This window comes from Nipponia nippon, unplaced genomic scaffold (genome assembly GCF_047370975.1).
Source record: "Nipponia nippon isolate SJK-2023a ecotype South Korea unplaced genomic scaffold, ASM4737097v1 scaffold_6, whole genome shotgun sequence".
In the NCBI taxonomy this organism is placed as follows: domain Eukaryota; kingdom Metazoa; phylum Chordata; class Aves; order Pelecaniformes; family Threskiornithidae; genus Nipponia; species Nipponia nippon.
The window spans coordinates 33,501,268-33,522,710 of record NW_028262380.1 but is presented as its reverse complement, the minus strand read 5'-3'; the positions used below and the strand labels follow the sequence as shown (position 1 = coordinate 33,522,710).

Here is a 21,443-nt window from a genome sequence, read left to right as displayed (position 1 = left end):
TTTTGCTACCAAACTGGTAGTAAAATTTTGGTTTTAAAGATTTCTTTATTCCTGTTTTTAATAGTGCAAGACATTTGGAATACACATTGTAAACATGTAATTCTTAGGTGCTGACATGATTCTGTTTCTGGTGTGATTTCAGTGAAATTATTTCTGCAAGATTTTGAGAATACATGGCTACTTCCCATCTCTGAGAGCATTTTAGGAAGTTTCTGTCAATCTAATCTGGAATCTCTGCATTATTAAAAATCAAATTGATTTTGCTGATCCTCTTACTCTTTTTTCTTTGTATTTATCGCACCTGGTTCTGACTTTCAGGAAATTGGTGCAAAATTACATTTATTTCAATGCAAAAGTGATAAGGTCTTCTTTAACTTTGTTCTTTTTTTTTTTTTCTCCTCTTCCATTTTCTTGGAGCAACATTTAAGTCAGCTTCTGTACTTCAAACATAAGACTTGTCCCTTTTGATTTTAATGGGGGTGTATGTCTTCAACAGTTATCAGCCTCAAGTTCTGAAAATAACTAGGTGTATAAAAGAAACTGTAAGTCTTGAGTGAAGAGTTGAAGAGAGGATGTAGAGAAGATTAGCCAGTGTGTTGAAGATTTTTTGCAGCAGTGGGCAGGCTGCATAGATCTGTGCTGCTGCTTGTATGAAACGCATGTGTTCTGGTACAATTCCAACAATATAAAACCAGAAGAGACTACAAGCTATATGATATTGACCATCAGCGTTCCTTGGTTTAACTTGTTTGAACTAGGTACGTCTTTTAGGAAAAACAACTAATTTTAGTTTTAAAATTGTTGTAGTAGGAAACCCACCAAAACCACGGTAGCAAATTCTTAACTGTTTTAGGGAGTTTTTATCCCATTTAATATCCACCTTGTTATTTTTTTTTTATTGTTCTAGTTTCTCAGTCAGAAATGCCATATCAAGTCAGATAAATGCCTATAACACATGCCATACACAAAATATTAATGGTGTACAAACCACAAGCTGGTTATCTGAGAGATAATAACATATTATGGACTTGCCTATTGTCAGGAGTGTAACAAAGAGAGAACACCCATTTTGTGTCCAACGAGGCAGGGCAGTGGGTGTTAAGTCCTAGATTCCCATTGAAAAGTGACTGAAGGCAAAAATTTCTGGTGTGACCGCTTCTGTCAGCCTTAATAGGAGCATAGGGACAAATGCTGAAACATTTTTTTTGAACTGTCAACAGAGACTTGCCTGGGAGCCTGAGTGAGGCCTGCTGAAGAAAGACAGTCTACCACTATCACCTCCTGCTTGTTATTATTTTTTTAATTTAGCTTCCTATGTATCACTGATAATTCTGGAATGGCTTGAATGGACAACATGGAGCTAGAGTTTAGCTGAAGGCCAGGCCCTGCCTTGCTATCACAGGGTTTTGGTAAGGCGCTCAAGTGAGAAATTGTCTTTGGAAGTCTTTGCTAACAGATTTTTGGATACAGAGGTGTTACAAGAGGGGGAAAAATTAATATTAAGGTAGATCTGGAAATAGATCACATAATGTAACCATATTTTCTCATATAGTTATACTCTTCTGATAGTCATTTCATGTGGTACTAAAAAGAACTTTGTAATGGGCAAAACGTGGATGCTGAGATCTCACTATGGCAGACTATGTCATAGCCTAATTATTTCCTTTTTTTCCTCTGTCATTTCTTTGTATAGGTGGAAAATGTTCGGTTACTTGATCGTTTATCTTCAAGAAAAGCTGCACTGGGGACCTTGTATTTAACAGCTACCCATGTCATATTTGTGGAGAATGTTTCTGAAACTCGTAAAGAAACCTGGGTATAAATTTTTGTTTTTTCAGTTAGCTGTAAGTGCGTGGCACTTTATTGATGGTAATTTGAAAATAACTTGCAAAACAGTTTAAACATAGTAAATTAGTTCATATGGATGCTTTTATAACTTTAGAGCATGTGAAATTCCAGCCTGGTAATTTTTGAAAATTTTCAATGGATTTGGATAGTGCAACACAGTAAGAGGAGCAGAAGGACCTTCACTGTACAAATATCAGATGTGATTGACTGAGGAACAGCTGCCGTAAACTACAGTGTTGCTCCTATTGTCCAGGAAGAACTGAGGAGAAATACTTTGAATGTGAATTACTACCTTGACTCAGTCAACTCTTGCCTCTCTCCCTAACTGCTTGTGCTGCATTGGTGATTTTGGTTTTTTGTTTTGTTTGGTTGGTTTTTTTATAATGTAGTATTTTGAGTTATCTATTTTGATGGACCAATATGTTGCATGTATATATAGAAGTACAGATATAGCTCCAGTGTCATACCACTTAAGAGTCTTTTATGTAGCTTAACTATGAATCCTTTGTCCAGTTTTGTACTAATTATTAACTCTGTCCTCTTTTGGTCCCACTGTTCCCCTCCTGATTCTTATTGAAATGTTTCATCTCATCTGATGCGGTATTTAAAATTATATCAGGACTACCCTTCTGCCAATGAGGAGGCCCAGCATTTTAGCCTTATCTAACTGATGCTGGTTCATTTTTTTCACTGTACACATAGATGAAAAGTGCTTGTTTTCTGACAACTGTTAGCTTACACTAAAGCAAACAAACAAAAAGCTTTGGATAGCATGACCAGGCTAATGTTTGGGCAGCTGAAACACTCCAGAAGCGCTCCTTTGTCTGTAGGTGATGTATCAGGTGCTGCTTGAGCCTGAAGCTGGAGACGGGAACAAAACTACAAGAGAAGGAGTGGGAGGATTTTCTGAAACAATAGTGGAAGCTACTGTGCCTGCCCTGGCACATCATTATAAATAATTATTTTTCTTCCTAAAGATTTGAATCACTTGACATAACTGTTTTTAATTCCCTCGCAGGTTCTTCACAGCCAAATTTCATCTATTGAGAAGCAGGCCACCACTGCCACTGGTTGCCCGTTGCTGATCCGCTGCAAGAACTTCCAAGTCATCCAGCTGGTCATCCCTCAGGAACGAGACTGCCATGACGTTTACATCTCTCTGATACGTCTGGCACGACCAGGTATGAGAAGGAAACTGGCACAAAAGTCAATCCTCATCCTGAAGAGGGAGAATATAATGGAAGAAGTGTAGCTGTGCATCTTTGCACTTCGCAGTTTAAGAAAAAAGGCTTCGCTAGAGATGTGTTAGGAGAGAAAAGATCTCTGAGCAGACAAGCATATTAAAATAATCACTTATGGAGCAATGAAGAAAGCACATTATAGCAAGTAGGTCATTCCATAAAGTATGTCATGAACTTTTGCTGAAAATGATACTCTAGGCTATCATGGGCCATAAAATACATTATAATGCTATTTTGTGTGTAACTGTTGTTTATTGGATGCCTTGCGTAAGTGTGAATTTAGGAAGACACTGTCATGTCCCTAAATCCAGAGAATTTTCACATTCTTGCGGTGAGAAAAAACTTACGATACAATTAGTGGTCATGTCAAGGTCTGAATTTTCCCTTTCTGTGCTGTGCATAAATTTCTTAAAATCAGTGAAAGCTTTTGCAGCAAGTAGTTGATTTATTCCACTGGACTTTCTGTCCTTATTATTACTTAGGTTTTGAATGTGCCCTTCTTGAATTTCTGAATTCAGATCGAATTCCTTTTGAAACCTTTCCTCTTTTCAATGAAAATCTAAGTGTTGCAGCAAAGTCCAACATCTGATCCTCTGTATTATAGCTGCTCTCCTAAGAAACTGACAAAGCTTCTGGATTGTTTGTTTGAAATGATAACTGTAGAAATAGAACACCAGCCTCTGTCCTTTACTATTATTTTGACAGTATGCAAAGAAAACATTTACTGCAGTCTGTAGAAAACTGACAATATTGGCTTTAATTTTTATCTTGCTAAGAGAACACCAATTTTATCTTATTATGGACTTGGCAGTGTTAGGGTTACAGTTGGACTTGATGATCTTAAGGGTCTTTTCCAACCTAAATGATTCTATGATTCTACTTTATGATCTACTGTGTAGAGGGGGGAAAAAATTGCACAGTCAGCCAGTACAGCTAGTGAACTTTATAAAGTACCTTCTATAATTAGGATAGTAGTAGTAGCAGTAATATGCAACTGCAGCAGTTGTAACTTGATAGGCTAGGTGATGCAACATGAAACTAATCAGAGAAATTTAAAAATGATGAGACAAATTCAGTCAGTGGTTCTACTGGTGTAAATCTGGATAAATTCCATGGGCTGCAGCTGCAAGTATGTGTTCATGCATGCTGAAAGGAATGCGATTCTGTAATGCTCTTTCCTTGGAGCCAGGAGGAGGTGTGTGTACTGCTATGTACTAGAACAGGACACTCGATACGGTCATACAGAGTGATGAAGGGAAGAATAGCTATGGACCCTGAATGAAAGTTCAGTGACAGACTGCAATGGACAAGAAGGTTCAAATGAAGATGATGCAATAATAGCACCATAGAATTAGCTCTTTGCATAGTTCAGCTGCACAGTAGTTCTCCTTCTCCAACAAAATATCCAGTCTTAATGTGAGGCAGGATAAAATCTTGCTTACTTAAAATTAGAAGGCTCCAATTGCAAGTTGAGCCAAATGTACCTTGGCAGTGCTCTGCTGCGTCTTTTTGTTTGGGCACAAAGCTGTACTTTCTTAAGGTAATACTCAACATTATAAGGTACCCTTTACTCCATGAGGAGAAAATTTGACTCATTCAGGCTCTATTTTTCATTCTCTGCCATTCATTCCACCATAGCTGAACCTGAGTGAAGGCCATCTTGGGTACTGGTTTAATATATTCTATGTTATCTGATGTCCTAGTTACACTGAAGGAGCAAATTCGTGTTTGATTTTATTCTTGCCAGCTGTTAATAGCATTTTAATAAGGTCAAGCTGTCAGCTGAATTTGGTCTTTTTGCTTAATTAACCCATTTTGTGAAACAAGATGACCGTAACAGTTATTACAGGTGTAATAGCAGGATTGCAGACGCTTATGGCAAAATAACTGTGAAAGATTAGGGAAGGTCCTAGTAGTGCTGGAGAAGAGCTGATAATTGAGCTTTAAGGCACTGACTATTAATACTTCAACATTTTTGTTACCACCTACAGATACCATCGTGTAATAATACTTGTAATGTTGAGTTAGACTTCTGTCATAAATAATCTGGATATATTTTAATAGGCGTATTTTTAAAGGCTTCCCATGTGCCTGTGAACAGCAGGGGTAGTTGGAAAGAAAATCCAGATGCTTCTGACAACAAAGGAGTAAAAACAAGAGCTCAGATTGCTACCAAAAGCTCTTTATTAAAATGAGCTCAGCTTAGATTTATGGATTATGCTAAAACTTTATGTTAGCAGATGAGAAATGAACCAGACTCTCTTCCTAATCTGTGCCATGACAGAAGTTTGAAATCAGAGCGTGCAGAAAGAGTTTGAACTGTCAGACAACGTGCAAATAATTCTTTTCTTTCTCTTTACTCATGACTTTTTTGGCTTTCAGTACTTTCCTGACAGAGTTAAGATGAAGTTTTCTTTCCTTATGTTCATACTTGTATGTGTGTGTGCGTACACAATTGATTTAATTGAAGTTTTAAAAAGTTAATTATAACTTAAGTGACACCTTTAAAAGACATAATCAAAATAAAAGTAAAGACTTTCTATTGAAAAAGGTGGAGGCCTTATTATTATTATTATTAATATTAATATTGTAGTTGGTTTTGTTATTTCTACAAGTTCTTTACTGTAGTGTTTTAAGACTCTGCTTATTAGTTATAGATTATTAGAAAAGGAAGTGTAGTATTTTAATTTACTGATCTTGTCAAAATTATGTTGTGAAGCACCTGTATCCATGGGGAACTATGAAATCAGAGAGCACTCAACTTACGATTTACTTCAGTTCTAAAACTAAAGCTTTCTGTTGGTCAGAAAGTTTTAAGGAACTTAGAGCAACAGGATGAAACAAACCCTTGTGACATAACAATATCTTAACTATTCACCATATAGCTCATTGATACTTATTCATATCAGTGACAGCTGGCATTTAATGGCAATGATGTCTGGCTGCCATTGGTCACCAGGATTAAGACACTCATTAGCATAAATACAGATATACTCCTAAAAAAATATTAAAAACTCCAGCAGCAGCAAAGTTCGTTATATAGTCCTTGACCGAGGGTGACAGATGGCATAGATATTTAAATGAGTTCATGGTCATGATGAAACGATTGATGTAACATATACTATTTTTATGCTATTACAACATCTGTATCATGAATGCCTTTGCTAATAATTCAAGGACAGAATTTTGCAGTCCACAAAGCTAAAATTTTTTTGAATCTACTGGAAACTTCCCTATTTAGAGACAAAGACTTCAATTTTTGGAAGATTGTGCTGCATAGTCCATTGTTCAGAGCTTTTGTCTTTGCCACAGCACAGATGTTACGTTAATAAAGGGACTTCTAAGCTACCTCTGGCCAGCAAATTCTTTTGCAGAACAAGTGCTTATTCTGGCAGTGACTTTAGTTTTCTTTGGATTAAAGCATATTATCACTGACATTTTCTCTTCGTGCTGGGAGAGGACTTTAGAATTCAGTAGAGAAGAGGACTAGCAGAGCAGCACATTTTAAGTAGCATTACTAATAAGGCACATATATTGCAACATATACAAGTAACAAAACAGCACAGTACTTCAAAGTATACTTTAAAATGGTTATAAGCCAGGATATATGCTTTTGTCTAGCAAAGCACACTATTTTAAAAGAGAAACTACATAAAGGACAATAACAAATTTTGGCTTTGAAGTGCAATTTCAGGATGAGAAATCTGAAGTGTTTTACTGTTTTTGTTTGTTTGCTTATTTTTTTTTCAGTGAAATATGAAGAGCTCTATTGTTTCTCATTCAATCCAAAATTAGATAAAGAAGAACGAGAACAAGGCTGGAAGCTCGTGGACCTCAATGAAGAATATAATCGGATGGGTATTCCAAACAACTACTGGCAGATTAGCGATGTAAACAGAGACTATGGAGTGAGTTGTTGGGATTTTTCTCTTACAGAGGGTGTAAAGTGAATCAGCAGTCTGACTGTGGACTACTGAAGTGCTTAGATGCAGGATCGCTTTGTGCTCAGTGCTGTACACACGTGTAGTAAGGTGCAGTTCTTCCATTCTTTCACGTAAAAAGGCACATAGAAAGGATGTGTCTTTGTTTAATATATGTGGAAATTAAGCACAGAAAACTTGTACACAGTAAGTTTTAAACATTAGTACTTGGCTGCCTTGGGAGAAGTTTAAATCATACCAAAAATTATGTGTCTGAATGAGCTTTTTCCTGACATGTAGGGTTATATAAAATTACTACACAGTCATTTCAAGAAAAAAAAAATACTTGAAATAGTGAAATTTGAAATATTTTTCCTCACTGGCCATCCTCACAATCCTTTTGAAGTGATTGACTATTAGTGTTTTTTGCAGTCATCTGACAGGTCATATCTCTTCCTAGCTGCCTGCTATCCTGCCTAATTCAGCCCCATACGATTGAAGTCCTTAGAATTTTAATTAATTGTGAGAAATAATAGCTAAAGTATTTTTGAAGGAAGTTTGCCCATGCACTCCATTGGCTCTCTTGCTGGAGGAGCATATCCATGTTAAGGAAGGCCTGTGAAGTTCTCAGAGAAGACTGAATGTGCTGTCAGCATTTGTTTTCTCTTTGTTAAAACAAGCGGAAAAAATGTTTGACCTCTTTTAAGATAAAGTGTAGGAAAAATGGCATCATGAATAAAACCCAGTTCACCACAGCAGCATCTGTAACCACAAGCCCTTCCTTTTCTTTCTCCTTCATTAATATCTCTAACTCTCTCAGAACTTAATTTCTTCCTGGCCGTTCTAATTCCTTTAGTCATCTCAGAAAGGCCTAGGGAGACACTGGATATTCTTCTGACCCCAGCCAGAATGCCACAGGCAGTATCAGGAAAAGGAAGGTAGACCAAGACCCCATTTGTGGTCCCACTTGTCTCCAGAGGGATCTTCTGAGACCTTCTGGGCTTTTTTGCAGGCTCATTGGGTTCATTTCAGAAGTGGTAGGCATTGTCAGAGCTGCTTGCCTTTTGGTATCCTCATTTCATATGGATTAATTTCTTTTCTCCAGGTCCCTATTTTGTCATTATTATTTTTATTATCTGATTTGCTGGAAAATTTGGCTCTACAGTCCCCTCCCATGATAACAGAGGGGTGTTGGAGAACTTTACCCACTCCCATCCTTACTTCCAAATTCTGCTACAGAGGAATCCGCAGTTGTAAATACAACCTTGTTGTACATAATGATGACTCTTTTCTGGTATGAATGTACGTTATACCTGTCTGTTCTCAACGAGGCATGAATTAACATTTGGAAATACAGCCCTTCAACCCTTCTGCTTTAGTTTTGCCATCTGTAAGTTAGAATTAATATTTTCCAGATTCAAAAGACTGTTTTGAGAAATGTCAGTGATGTGTATACAATAATTATGGAATATTCTCTGAGATTAAAGTTCCTTGGTATTTTGTTTTTGCTGTGGAGGTGGCTAATGTTTGTTGTATTTTGTAGACCAAATAAGCAGAGTTTCCTTTCACAGGTCTGTGACTCCTATCCTACAGAAGTGTATGTACCAAAGTCTGCCACTGCACACATCATAGTGGGGAGCTCTAAATTTCGGAGCCGAAGGCGTTTCCCAGCTCTTTCCTACTACTGCAAGGATAACAATGTAAGTGTGAGTTTGTAGCTTTGAAATGTTTGCTTATTTTGGCCTTGCTTTCATAATTCTTCTAGTAAGCTGTCCTGGTTTTAGCTGGGATAGAGTTAATTTTCTCCCTAGTAGCTGTGTTTTGGATTTAGTATGAGAATAATGTTGATAACACACTGATGTTTCACTTGTGGCTAAGTAGTGCTTGCACTAGTCAAGGACTTTTCAGCTTTTCATGCCCTGCCAGTGAGAAGCTGGGAGAGGGCACAGCCAGGACAGCTGACCCAAACTGGCCAAAGTTCCACACCATATAGTGTCATGCTCAGTATATAAACTGGGGGGAGTTGGCTGGAGGGCAGCGATCGCTGCTCAGGAACTGGCTGGGCGTCGGTCAGTGGGTGGTGAGCAATTGCATTGTGCATCACTTGTTTTGTATATTCTTTTATTATTGTTATTATTATTATTTTCCTTTCCTTTTCTGTTCTATTAAAATTTCTTTATCTCAACCCACAGATTTTACTTCTTTTTTTTTTTCCTCGATCCTCTCCCTCATCCCACAGCGGGGCGGGGGGAATTGAGCAAACACCTTTGTGGTGTTTAGCTGCCTGCCAAGTTAAACCACAACATAAGCTTTCACAAGAAGAAATCAGTGTTTATTTAAAAAAAATTAAAAGATGGTTAGTGTAGTCTGGTTAGTGTGGTTTGTACATATGGGCACACACTGGAATTATGGTTAGTTCATTAACAGGCATTCAATGTAGTCATTTAAACCCAGCTTCATCATCCAGCTAACACAAAAAAATGCTATCCCGGTATCACAAGGAAGTGGAGTAGTACAAGAGGTCCTGAAACATGGGTGGCAGAAGAGTGAAGGCCAGTAGCAGGCAGCTTAGCAGGTGATTGGGAGGAGAACAGAGCAATTTAGGATCTGGTAGCCACAGTCTGAGAGCAAGTCAAGGAGGAGGAAAAACTATACTTGCAACAATTACTGAATCGGGAGTAGCCTCTGAAGAAAAGACCTGTGAATAGACCCAAAAGAGATGGATGAAAGAGCTACCAAATTTTGGCTGAGCAGAGTGTCGTGGCTTTGTTGAAGACACTCTTGTCCATAAGAGCAAGGAGTGCCACCTTCTCCTCTCCTTGACAGATGTTCTAAGGGCTGAGTGAGGAACTGCCTCACTTGTCTGTAACCATTTGGGAAAAAAACCTGTACCTTGACCATTTGCGTTTCTGTTTCTGGCAGCTGAGGTAAAGGAGACCCTTGGGCTGAAGGATCCTGTGGACTGAGTGTTTTTACATTTGCATCCCAGCCTTCCAGGCTTAGCTCAGCTGTCATTACCAGTTAGGAGGATGGTGTCCCCTTTGTACTCACAAAGCATCTGTGTCTCTAGTATCTCCTTCTATTTCAGTCCCAGACTGGCAACTGCATCGAGAGGTCTTCCCTAGTGCTGGGAGATGGCCAGGACTCCCCGAGAGACAGAGCTCGTGTGGGATTACAGGGTGTCTGTAGAGTTTGCTACACAGGAGGGGAGATATTTCTGTAGGATGTCACAAGCAGGAATCATAAGCTACACTCTCCATGGAAATCTTATCTTTACAGTGGCCCCTATCATAGATTTAAGCTTCAGAAGGAAGGAATGAGACATTATATTAACTCCTTCTTTATGCCTCGTTTCATCAGAATTCTGCTTCCATAAACATCTATGAATTTGACAACAAAACAGGAGGATAGGAAGGTTTAAATAGTAAATACAGTCTCTGCATAAATTGCATATTATCTTTAATATTTCGTTAGAGCCAAAATTTTCAAAATTAATCACTTTGCATAATCAACTAAGTCCAAATATAGATATCTAGGATTCAAAACACTTGGACATTTCCAAATCTCAGTGAAAGAAAAGGTCTCGGGGATCAGCTAGATTCCAATGTATAGTGATCCAGTTTGGATGAGTTTCATGGTTTCAGCCTGAATGTTCTCCCTGTTGTGGCTGGAGTTCAGGTTAAGGTTCAGACCACCAGAATCTGAAGTATTGTGTTTACTACTGGATCCTTCCCAGTTCAAAGAGCTAGGAAAAGGGTTGGGAATGTTGGAGGAACTACTTCCTTGTGGGTTTGGAGGTTGGCATGAGTTGCCAGCTAATAGAGTAATGGGCAGGAGTGGGGTAAGATTTGTGATGGTAGACATGGAACAGCTATGGTAACAGCAGGTTGGGAAGAGGTCTGCTGCATGCATGGGAGATGAGTGCCACTCATTCAGTCTTTCGTACCCAGAACTTTCCCATAGCTCTTTGGTACTGACAAATTCAATAATGATGTGAGACCTTACTCTGCGTCTTACAGGATCTGTGTGAATACGATAAGATCAAACTCTGAAACTACCTGTTGAGCCTGTGAAATAGCAAAACATGACCTCACCTCTTGCCCTGCTCTTAAACATTGCCTAAGAAGTTTTATAGACGTATGTGCTCATCCTAAGTACTTTGCCTGGGTGAGAAGGAGGTGATCTCTTCATGGGTATTGTGGGTAATGATTCCCACTTATGATATCTAACGGTCAGCTTATCTTCCTAGTTTTGCAGTACTGGCAGTGCAGCTGTTTCTCAAGCTGGGGCTAAACATGATCTTCACCCCAAGTCTAACTTGACAGACAAGCCATTCTCTCATACCGGTGGCAGTCCCGAACTTAGAACTTCGGGCCTCCGGGATGATATAATGGAATGGGCTCCAGCCCATACTTTCCTGAATCCTAACCTTCATCCACAACCCTAACTGTAACCTTAGTCTTGAGGGTCATATCTGCCTTGTGTATGGTACACTATGAATGAGAACGAAATGTCTTTCTTCTGTTAAAATGCCAGGTTGTGGACATATTCATGTGTACCTTTTGCTTCATGCAAAGGAGGTATAAGCATATATTAAATCACTGGAATGCATTCTGATCAGCAGGCAAGACTCTAGATTACTAATAATCTGTTTGCAAAACTATTAATAATGTATGAGCAGGCTCTCACACAATTCAGGATTTCTGTATTAAAGATCCACATTTTACTGACTAACTACTGATAGTTCTAAGACTTGGCTGAAAATGACCACGTCCCTTCTCACAGTAGTAAATAATCTGTAGGGCAGTCTGCATGGGTCACGACATTCAGCAGGCAGATGGTCTCTTCATGCTTATGTTCAGTACTTAGAAAGTGCATGTATTAGCCCCTTGCCCTCTACAAATCTAGCTGCCCTCTGCCTAGCAGAAATAAAAACCTCCCTGCTCACCCATTTCACATTCTGTTCCTTCTTTCCCGGTTTCATTTGATCCTGATGGGTCTGTGGAGAAACTCTCTTGCCTTCTTCAATAGCACTGCTTAATAAATACACTCCAGGAGTCAGGCTGCCTGACCCACTTCCCATGCAGTAAGGTCTTTCTCCAGAGGCAGTGCTAAAAATACACCATTGTCAGTGATCTAGCTGCATATTATGCATTTTTGTTTCCTGGACTCATGGTGTGTCAGGCTGTTTAGTAAAGCATGTATTGGTGCAAGTTGGCTGCCATCAGTATCATAACTGGTAAGTGTGAGTGACAGTGCAAGAGCACCCAGTCTTTCTGTTATATCAGTGTTCTTGTCATTGCAATGTTGTACTCATCACATCCTTTAGAGACTATCTTTCAGGAGTTATTCCGCTTTAGGGAAATGCTATATTTATAGTAGCTCTAAAACTTGAATTCAAGACTAGACCTGGGCCAATAGGGTTGTGTTGGTTTAATATTTTCTTGCCTTTTTAAAATGAATTTGTTTATTAACTTGTAATTCATTTTGCAATTCTGCTGTTCCCACGTAAGTGTACACCTATGCAAACATCTAATGAGCTGGTTTTGTAAATGCTTCTGGACACTAAGTAATTTCTGCTTAATAACTATGTTGATTTCTTTTGTTTGTTTGTTTTTCTGCAGGCCTCCATATGTAGAAGCAGCCAGCCTTTATCTGGCTTTAGTGCTCGATGCCTTGAGGACGAACAGATGCTCCAGGCCATTAGAAAAGCAAATCCAGGAAGTGATTTCATATACGTTGTTGATACTCGGCCCAAAGTAAGTACATTAAATTTCTTGCACATAGCAAGACTGAATCTGGGCTGAATACATTAGGGAAGATGCACAGCCCAAATGATTGGCCATACTTCTGATCTTAGTTGCACCTGTGTAACTCCACAGGTAAATCAGGATTTATCGGGGAATCTCAACTAGGAACATTGCCCACATTTTTCTCTTAGAGAATTTTTTTCTTTACACTGAGCTTTTCTCTTTTCTTATTATTAACAAAATGTTAAGGTACAGAAAAATAAATAACTTGGAATAGTAACTGTTTCCACACACAGAAGAGCTATCAGTAACTATATTACTGATGAGCCTAGTGAAAAATAATTCCCATTATAAAACTGTATTTACAGTTGTTTATAATGTTGCAAACTTCTGCCTGCTTATACTAAAATTTTTCATGCAAGATTTCTCTTGCAAGTGGGAAAACTTCAATAACTTGTGCATGAGGCTAAGGAAAGACCATTTGCTCAGGTTACAAGAATTGAGGAGACCTTCTTTGAATAACTCCAGCACTTCGGCGTTTTTAAGAGAGAATCTGAAATATGGTAAATAGTGATCTCAGACACCATATCTCTGTAATTGACTAAAATCTTTGGCCAAGATAAAAGCTTTAGAAAAATTACACTGTGCAGAAACACAGAAACTCAGTAATGATCTAGAAGAGGATGTAAGCTAACATAACTTGTGTCCATATTTGGCCTAGCTAGCAAACAGCTCAAGGTGATGAGGACTAGATAGGCTTCAGTGCCTGGAGGTGGGAGCAGGGGTATGTTCTTTCTTACAGTATCAGTAGCTTCCCTGCTGAAGTTACCAAAGCATGTGAAGGAAAAGAAACCAAATGGGCAAATCTCCACAAAATCCCTAGTAGATATAGGATGACCTATAGTGGCAGAAAAGGAAAAATGAGAGCAAAGGCTTGAGGAAAAGGAACAAAGAAGCTGTTTCAGCATCCTGAGATCAGGAGACAGAGCCTGAAAGGGCAAGGTGGCTAAAGCTGAGAAACATGAGGAATGGAGCAAGGAAGGGCAAACCTGGCAGACCTGAAGCAGAAACAAGGAACTTATCTGGTTGACAATTGACTGAAGACCTGGGGGCTGGTGGGAAAGTGCTGAGCGCTCACAGCTGTAATGGGAGGCAGTGGCCAGAAAATCAGGGCCTTGGGCACTTTGCAGTTTGGAGACTACTTTGACATTCAGTTCCCTCTTTTTTTTTATTGGGAAGATGATGATGGTATCACCTTACTCGTGGTCCTGAAGAAAATGAATCATGATGAGCACTAGGAAAGGATTGGTACAACTGTGTTCAGAGCAGGCTTTGGATAGGAAGTACAGACTTGGCTGCCTAAATAATGCTTGTTTAACAGTTTTCTGTATGTGATAATATTTATAGCCTAGAGTTTCCTGGCTGATGATATTGGTACTCTTCCCTAATTAAGGAGGTCACTCATTGATGGGATTTATTACTAAACACTTACTGACTTGGCTATTAATGATGTTTTGCAAGGTAATAACAGGAAGGTCCCCTCCTGTAAACTTTTTTGGTAAATGACTTTGGTGAAACACCTCCGGTGTGCAGTGAAAAAAGCCTGTACTTTTAGTGATAGACATTAGTGCAAGCTGTTCCTGGCATTCCTCAGGGAATCTTTAACAAATGTAAAGGTAAGTTATCGAGTCTGGTGCAAGGTTTCCCATTGCTCTAGGAAGCTAAAAACCTATCTGCCTCTAGCCTCATCAGAACTGGTTCCTTGCAAAGATGATGAATATTGATGGACCAGTGAATTCAGCATTCCCAAGAGCTCTTCATATGCTGTCCCTCATTGTGCTTGATAATCTTCCAAACAAAAGCTTTGGCTGCAGAGGAAAGCTTTGTTTCCACTTCATTTAAATATACCAGGATGACCATATGCAGAGCTTTACTTCGGCTACCATCTTTCTTAATTTTCTCCTTTGCCTATGTGTTTACAGAAGAAGCTAATATAAACTTACTGCTTATGAGTAAAACAAATTAGTTCTATAACTCTTTATAACAAGACAGGACTCGGTTACTCTCCACATTAAAGAAGATGCCAGGAAATCTGGAAAGTGAAGTCTGTTTCCTTTAGCGGTTGTCTCCTCATATTCACTGAGATTAAGTGAGGACAGGCACAATTTAGAGAGCTTTGCAACAAGTACTTTAAGAGCAACAGATGGAATTTTGGTAGGTGATGTGGAAAACTTGTTAGTAAATATTGTGGCAGCTGCAAAGTTTGGCAACTGACAATATTTAAAATAAATGAGTGTCAGAAAGCCTTGTAAATTTAACCTTATATTTATTTGCTTTTAAAGAGGGCTATTTCAGACTGTCTTAATGAAGGATTTCTGTGATAAAATTGATCTGCGGCAGAGACAGTTAATAGCATTTATTGTACTGAGGATTAGGTCAGTTAGGGGCTAGATGTTTTCCATTTGGGGTTTCAGGGGTTTGCGGTGGCTTAGACTCACGCGTACGGATCTTTCTTCCTGAAGCTATATGCTATTGCAGAGAGAGACTGCTTCATTTTGTTTATATTAGAACACTGATGTCTACTTCAAAAGAGAAAGATTAGGATTCAGCAGATAATTTATATCTTTCTAGCAGGTCACACTGAGGACTCTGTCCTTAAAGGACATGCTGTTCACAGGCTGTATCTTTTTTTTTATTGTTCGTTGATAGTCAAAACATCAGCAGACTGCTGGTTGATAGACAAGAATTTTTTTGTTTGCCCGCACTTTTTCCTGAATTGCATACTGCAAGTTAAAAGAAGTTTTACACAACACTGGAGTAAATGAAAAATGCTGGTTTTTTTGCCTAGGTTCCTATCTTAGAGTATGGTTCCTTCTGTTGTATCATGAAATTCATGCAATATTTCAATTCCTAATGGTGATCCAGGAATGTAACTATCTATTCCTATTGCCAAGTTCTGCTCATGGGAATGGATGTGCTAGAAAGTATGAAGATGTGAAAAAATCCCCTATCTTCACATATTAAATTGGACAGAACAAAAGAATTGAAAAGCAGTCTGACCTGTCTGTTTTCTTATGTATCTAAAATGAAATTATAATGGCATAAAAAGCTTTTAGTCTTTAGCTGTTTCCTTTGAAAGTTAAAGAGGTCAGATTTGGTCCATGGAAACCTATTTTGACATATGACATAAAAAAGCTAGACTTGTTCATCTTAGTTGGAGATAAGTTGGCAGCAGACAATCAATCCTACTCAATTGCATGCATTCAGCTCCAAATTAAAACTGAATATCATGGGTATGTGTGTTTAGGATGGAAGAGATCAGGAAGAGACACATTCTTGTATATCCCATGATACCATTAGCTGAGTACTGAAGTATATTATTGCAAATTTCAGAAGTGACCACAGAAGCAGCAAATCAATAGTACTGCCTGTGATATTGGGAAATAAGCTGGAAACAGTTATCTGCATAGCCTCTTGTCCCCTAAGCAATGCCTAAGAGATACTTTGTTTTCATTTTTCATGAGCATTGGCTCTCAGCGCAATGAAGATGAGTCATTTTTTGTCCAACTGATACCTCATAAAGTTGCTCCAAAAGCTTTGTTAGTGCCCTCCAGTCTGGATGTGCAATATCCATTGTTATTTAATTCTTAAACCTTTCCTGAGCAGAAGCTGTTAGTTGTGCTTGGAGGCGTGGAGTTTCTGCCACGTGGGCTGCTTTGAGCTTTCAGATTTCTTGGGAAGTTCAAAGGCTCCCCGGCCTTACAGTGTGCATTTCATAGAAGAGCAGGGACCTCATGCAAAAAGACAATTTCTTTCTACTGGACAGTGAGATTTTGCTATAGGAAATAAAAAAGAAATAGATAGGGTAATAAAGTAAAAGTACTTAATTCATTTCTATGAGCTCTAGTTTTCAGCCCAAAGATCAACATTTGGCATAAGGGGCTTGGCAGATAGTTTTCTTTTCCCCCAAGAATCTCAAAAGGGGGGGAAATAAGCATTAAAAAAACCCCTTAATTTTATGCTTGGGAAAACTGAACTAAAGAAGCATTTAGTGACTTTCCCATGCCAGGAAGCAAGTAACAGATTCAAAGACAAAACTCCAGCTTCCAGCTGAATGTATTTTTTGCTGAAGCACAGCAAAATATTTGATAGTGGTGCATTGTAGATGAAAATATTTGTGGTAATTTTGTGAATTCAAATCTTTTGTGGTCTTACACAACTAGAGCCCAGATAATATAAACTTAGGAAAAACTACTCCAACTCTCTCTTCTTTATTCCAGGCTTCAGAAAAGTAAGCTGTATCAACTTTTGGATGATTTGAGCAGTAAAACACAGTAATATGGGCAACATTACAGTATACATATGCTATGAAACAGTGGCATGGCAGATAAGGTACTGGGTATATTCTGCTAGTAAACATAATGCTGATCAAAAATACAATCAGAATAGCCTTTCAAAAACAAATTAAAAACTTTATGCTCTTGCAGAGGAGCCCTACATAAGCTGCTTGGTTGTTTTTTTTTTTTTTTTGTGTCTAACCTCACTAATGAAGTTTCACTCAAAGTGTGTGAAATAGAGGTCAGAGCCTCAGCAACCCAGCACCCTGCAACAGGCTGTAAACAGATCCCCGATTCCTAACCCCTTGTGTTGACACTGTGATAAATGCTTCCTATTTGTGCCTGATTTAAATCACTCCGACTTATTGCAGTAGAGCATGAACTTTGTTTTGAAAATAATCTGTTTGCTACTGGTTTTCATCCAATTTTCCCTAATTTTTTAGCTCAACGCAATGGCAAACAGAGCAGCAGGGAAGGGATATGAAAATGAAGACAACTACTCCAACATCAAGTTTCAATTCATAGGCATTGAGAACATCCATGTCATGAGAAATAGTCTGCAGAAAATGCTTGAAGGTAATATTCTTTTTTATTGAAAACAAGAGGAAAGATTTGATCCTTCCGTCACACAAATCGGAATCACTGCTCTGAAATCAGCAGCAGTGAAAACATCTATGAAAAGAGACCTTTGCCTGGTGTGCTGCATGCAGCTGCCTGCTGGCTAATGGGACTCGTGCAATGGAGTGTCACCGCAACTAGTGGTGATTTCCTAATTGTGCACACACCTTGTTTTGTGGGTGAAATCCAGATATTGTTTACTTTAATGACAAAATTCATTTGACTTCAATACACCTTACTTCTACTACATCTTCTTTTGTGGTTTACAGTTTGATGGTATAATGAAAAAAATCACTTATAGCTGACTTTGATGTTAGTGGAAAATACAGGAATTTCTTTTGTGTGTGTTTGGAAAACTTATGGTTTGATTTTTGTATGTAGTCAATAAGGTAGTCATGCATTTTAGACTGTGAATTTTAACAGAAACTTACTCATGCCCTGTGTAGAGCATGTCACATCAGGTTTATTTATGAAAATCACAGTCAATGGGTAACCATTCAGCACCTTCATAATCCCATGGAAATGAATAATAATTGTTTTATAATTACTTATCGGTGTATAAACGAGCACATCTGTACTGCCATTTAATATTTGGAGTACATTACTGTTCAGAGGCCTTCTGGGAAAAGGGTGAGAATAAATAAGCCATCCTTGACCCTCAATGGCTTGTTGATTTTTAACAAGCAAATAATAAATAGTGCTCACTCCACTCCACAGAGTCTCAGTGTTTACTTCATGTACATCATCAACACCTTCTGCCACCTCCTGGATCAGCTTGATCTAGCTATTCTTGACTTGACACTCTACCCATGCTCTTTTATTCTTCATCCGTCTCCCATGGTCTGTATGCAAATGTGAATTTTAGATCTAAGAAGGACTTACATTTTCCGTGACAGGAGAGCTGTGCTCTGTTTTCAAATAAGAGCAGTTTATGAAAACCAGCAGTAAAGTGTGATGCAGGTAAAACAGTCACTCTCTTCATGATTTATTTTTGGTTAATTCCTTGTTCTAAGGGTCTCAGGAAGGAAAATAGAAGGATTTTTACTTCGCTATGAAGTCATTTGGCTAGGAGAGAGGCTGGGTGAATAAACCTGTCCCTTTATTTGTTCAGCTTAAGACTATCAAAGTTAAAATAGTAAACAACCAGCCTGGCTGCATGGGACAGTGCTGTGTATTATTTTTGAGCCAAAAGTTCATGAGACAGGTCCATGGCCCAAACTGACATGTAACAAGGTAATTTCTATTGCATTTAACACTTCAGGTTGCTTGAGGGGGCATAACTTCTTAGCATGTACTTTTAAATGAGCCATATGCTCAAAACATCTGCTTTTTTTCATAGGTTTTGTATTTGCTATGTTGAAATCTCATATTTAGCGACATGGCTGATAAGATTAGAAATTAGAGAAGTTAAATCTGTGATTTCAAGCACTTGAGGCTTTCAAGTACTTTTTTTTTTTTTAACAATCTTATGACTTTCAGTGTACAAGCAGGGTTTTTCTCATGTAAGGTGCTGTGTAGTTTTTCTCTTTTTCCATTTTTATCAGTGTCCCTTCCTCTGTTTCTCTGGTGGCCTTTATAAGGGTATTTATTACCTGACTTGCGCATACAAAGGGAACCAGCACCACAAAGGCTGTCAAGGACGATGATAAAGTACATTTAATATGGCTTTAAATTTTTATCAAGGAGTACTTAAACATACCTAGGTGAATCTCTAAGGGAAAACATCACATTACACTACAAACGTTATAATATATGTCTGCTGCTTGTCATCTGTTGTGAGATGTTACAAGGTACATAAAAACCTCTGAAAAACAAATGAGGCTGATGAAAACTGATTTTAGTTTAGTGTGTGCTGCATTGCTGCTTGAAAGTGTACAGCATGGAAAAGAAGACATCAAGACATAATGGGTCTGATGCGTTGCAAGAGTGCAAGGGCAATTTTATTCAGCTTACTGGAATTAAGCAGAAGTGAAGGTTGGAGGATCTTTTTCACATGGGAGACTGTAGATTGTTTTCCATACACAATTTTAAATAACTTCCAATGCTGAGGAAATTTGAACAAAAATTGATTATTCAGTTTTCCATTGGAAAATGCATTTATATTAGGAATGTGTTCATTTCAATGATGTTTCTTTAGGAAAAAGCTGAAGAAATTAATTTATACTTATAATAATGTCAATAATTTATTTTAGTAGGTAAAAAAATTTATTTCAGCGTTGGGATTTTACTGACTTTAATTCTAGTAATGTTATTTATCTTAACTTCAACATGTATTTACTCTTGTATGATAATTTTTGGCAAAATATATCAGCATTATAAAGTGACTAAATTTGTAGGATAATGAGAATTTTTTCAGAATATGCAAAAAATGTTGAGATTTGACTGTACTCTGGAAGTAAAATGCATTTCAACGTGCTGGAATTTCCTTCCAGAAAAAAAAATTGCTTTACTTTTGTCTCTGCTGCCTCATATTGCTTTAGTATAGTATTGGGTTTTTTTTCATTTAAAGGGAGGTGTATGTGAAGATCCTTGTGATTAATTTTGATCCTGTGCATAACCTCCTTGAAATAATTTTTAATATTAGAAAGAAATGTTGCAGAAGGGCTTTTCTTGGTAAAGATTCAAGGGCTGACTGAGCCTGCTGTTTGGCATTTGTGAGGGGGTGAGCTTTGCTGTACATCCAGGGGCCAACCAAGGCTTGACCCCCCCCCATTTGTTGTGTATTGAGATGATGACCCCACATGCTCCCTCTCTGTATTTAAACAGCAAATATGAGCTTCTCCTCCCCTCATATCAGGAGCAGTCGTTGCTGATGTAAGAGCAGTCCTCTGATCCTTGGACTTCAGTGACAGATCAGCCAGAAAGAGAGCCTGAGGGTTTGGCCCACAGCATTTACTCCTACCTCTACCTATGGTCGTGCTGCCAGAAACAGGGGAACTGGTCCAGCGTCCCCCTCTGGTACTTTTGCTGATGGAAGAGGCAGTTTCCGCCATGTGTCCTGTTTCTTCCTCCCCTCCTGGGGAAGGGAGCACTGCTGGATCGCTATGAGCTCTGCCCAGGGCTCTTCATTTTCTTGTGCCCACGCAGCATGTGCAGCAGGTCGTATTTCTCCAAGATGTTGGTACCTTTTCTGCTGAGATGGAAACACCTTTTCCCCTTAGGCTAAGCCTCATAATTGAATTTGTAATTGAACTCACTATTAAGGTCCAGATCGGTAGCCAAAATCATGTGAAATATACAGTGTATGCCTTTAGGACAGTCTGAACTTTGCTCAGTGAAGTGGTCAGTAAATATTGACTGTAATTTGGTAGTGGGAAGGAGCAAAGCACTATTTCAGCCTTACCTAGGCTTTTGTAAACAGAGACAGCAGCTTCAGCCAGAATTCAGCTACTAATTGGTCATGCTTCCATCTGCACAGGAGCATTAATCATGTGAAAAGCTGTTTGCTTTCAGTGCTGCTATCTATGCATTTTTATAAATATCCTTCAAAAATGACTTTTAAAATAACCATCTGGAAGAGGCCCTGCATACAAAGGTGGCAAGACTTTGTACGGACGCATTAGGCTATTTTGCCTCTGAATTAAATGGAGTTGAGATAGTCAGATACGTTCAGATGTGGTATAAACTCTGACTTCGGCCTGTAAAATTTAGTTTCCTTCAATGTAATTGGAATTTAAGTTTTGCTGCTGGTCATAATGGCCATAATTAACTGAGTCTTTTAGAAGATTT

General features: G+C 38.5%; 1 protein-coding gene across 3 annotated transcripts in view; it reads left to right on the top strand.

Annotated features, from left to right (window-relative positions):
• Positions 1-21,443, top strand: part of MTMR7 (myotubularin related protein 7) — a 51,581-nt gene that overhangs the window by 17,555 nt on the left and 12,583 nt on the right. For all 3 annotated transcript variants that reach the window (XM_087737670.1, XM_087737668.1, XM_087737671.1), the window contains 6 exons: positions 1,694-1,816; positions 2,867-3,029; positions 6,840-6,997; positions 8,581-8,709; positions 12,634-12,768; positions 17,540-17,672. In XM_087737670.1, the coding sequence (XP_087593796.1) occupies positions 1,694-1,816; positions 2,867-3,029; positions 6,840-6,997; positions 8,581-8,709; positions 12,634-12,768; positions 17,540-17,672 (841 nt within the window). The remainder of the gene's footprint in view (positions 1-1,693; positions 1,817-2,866; positions 3,030-6,839; positions 6,998-8,580; positions 8,710-12,633; positions 12,769-17,539; positions 17,673-21,443) is intronic.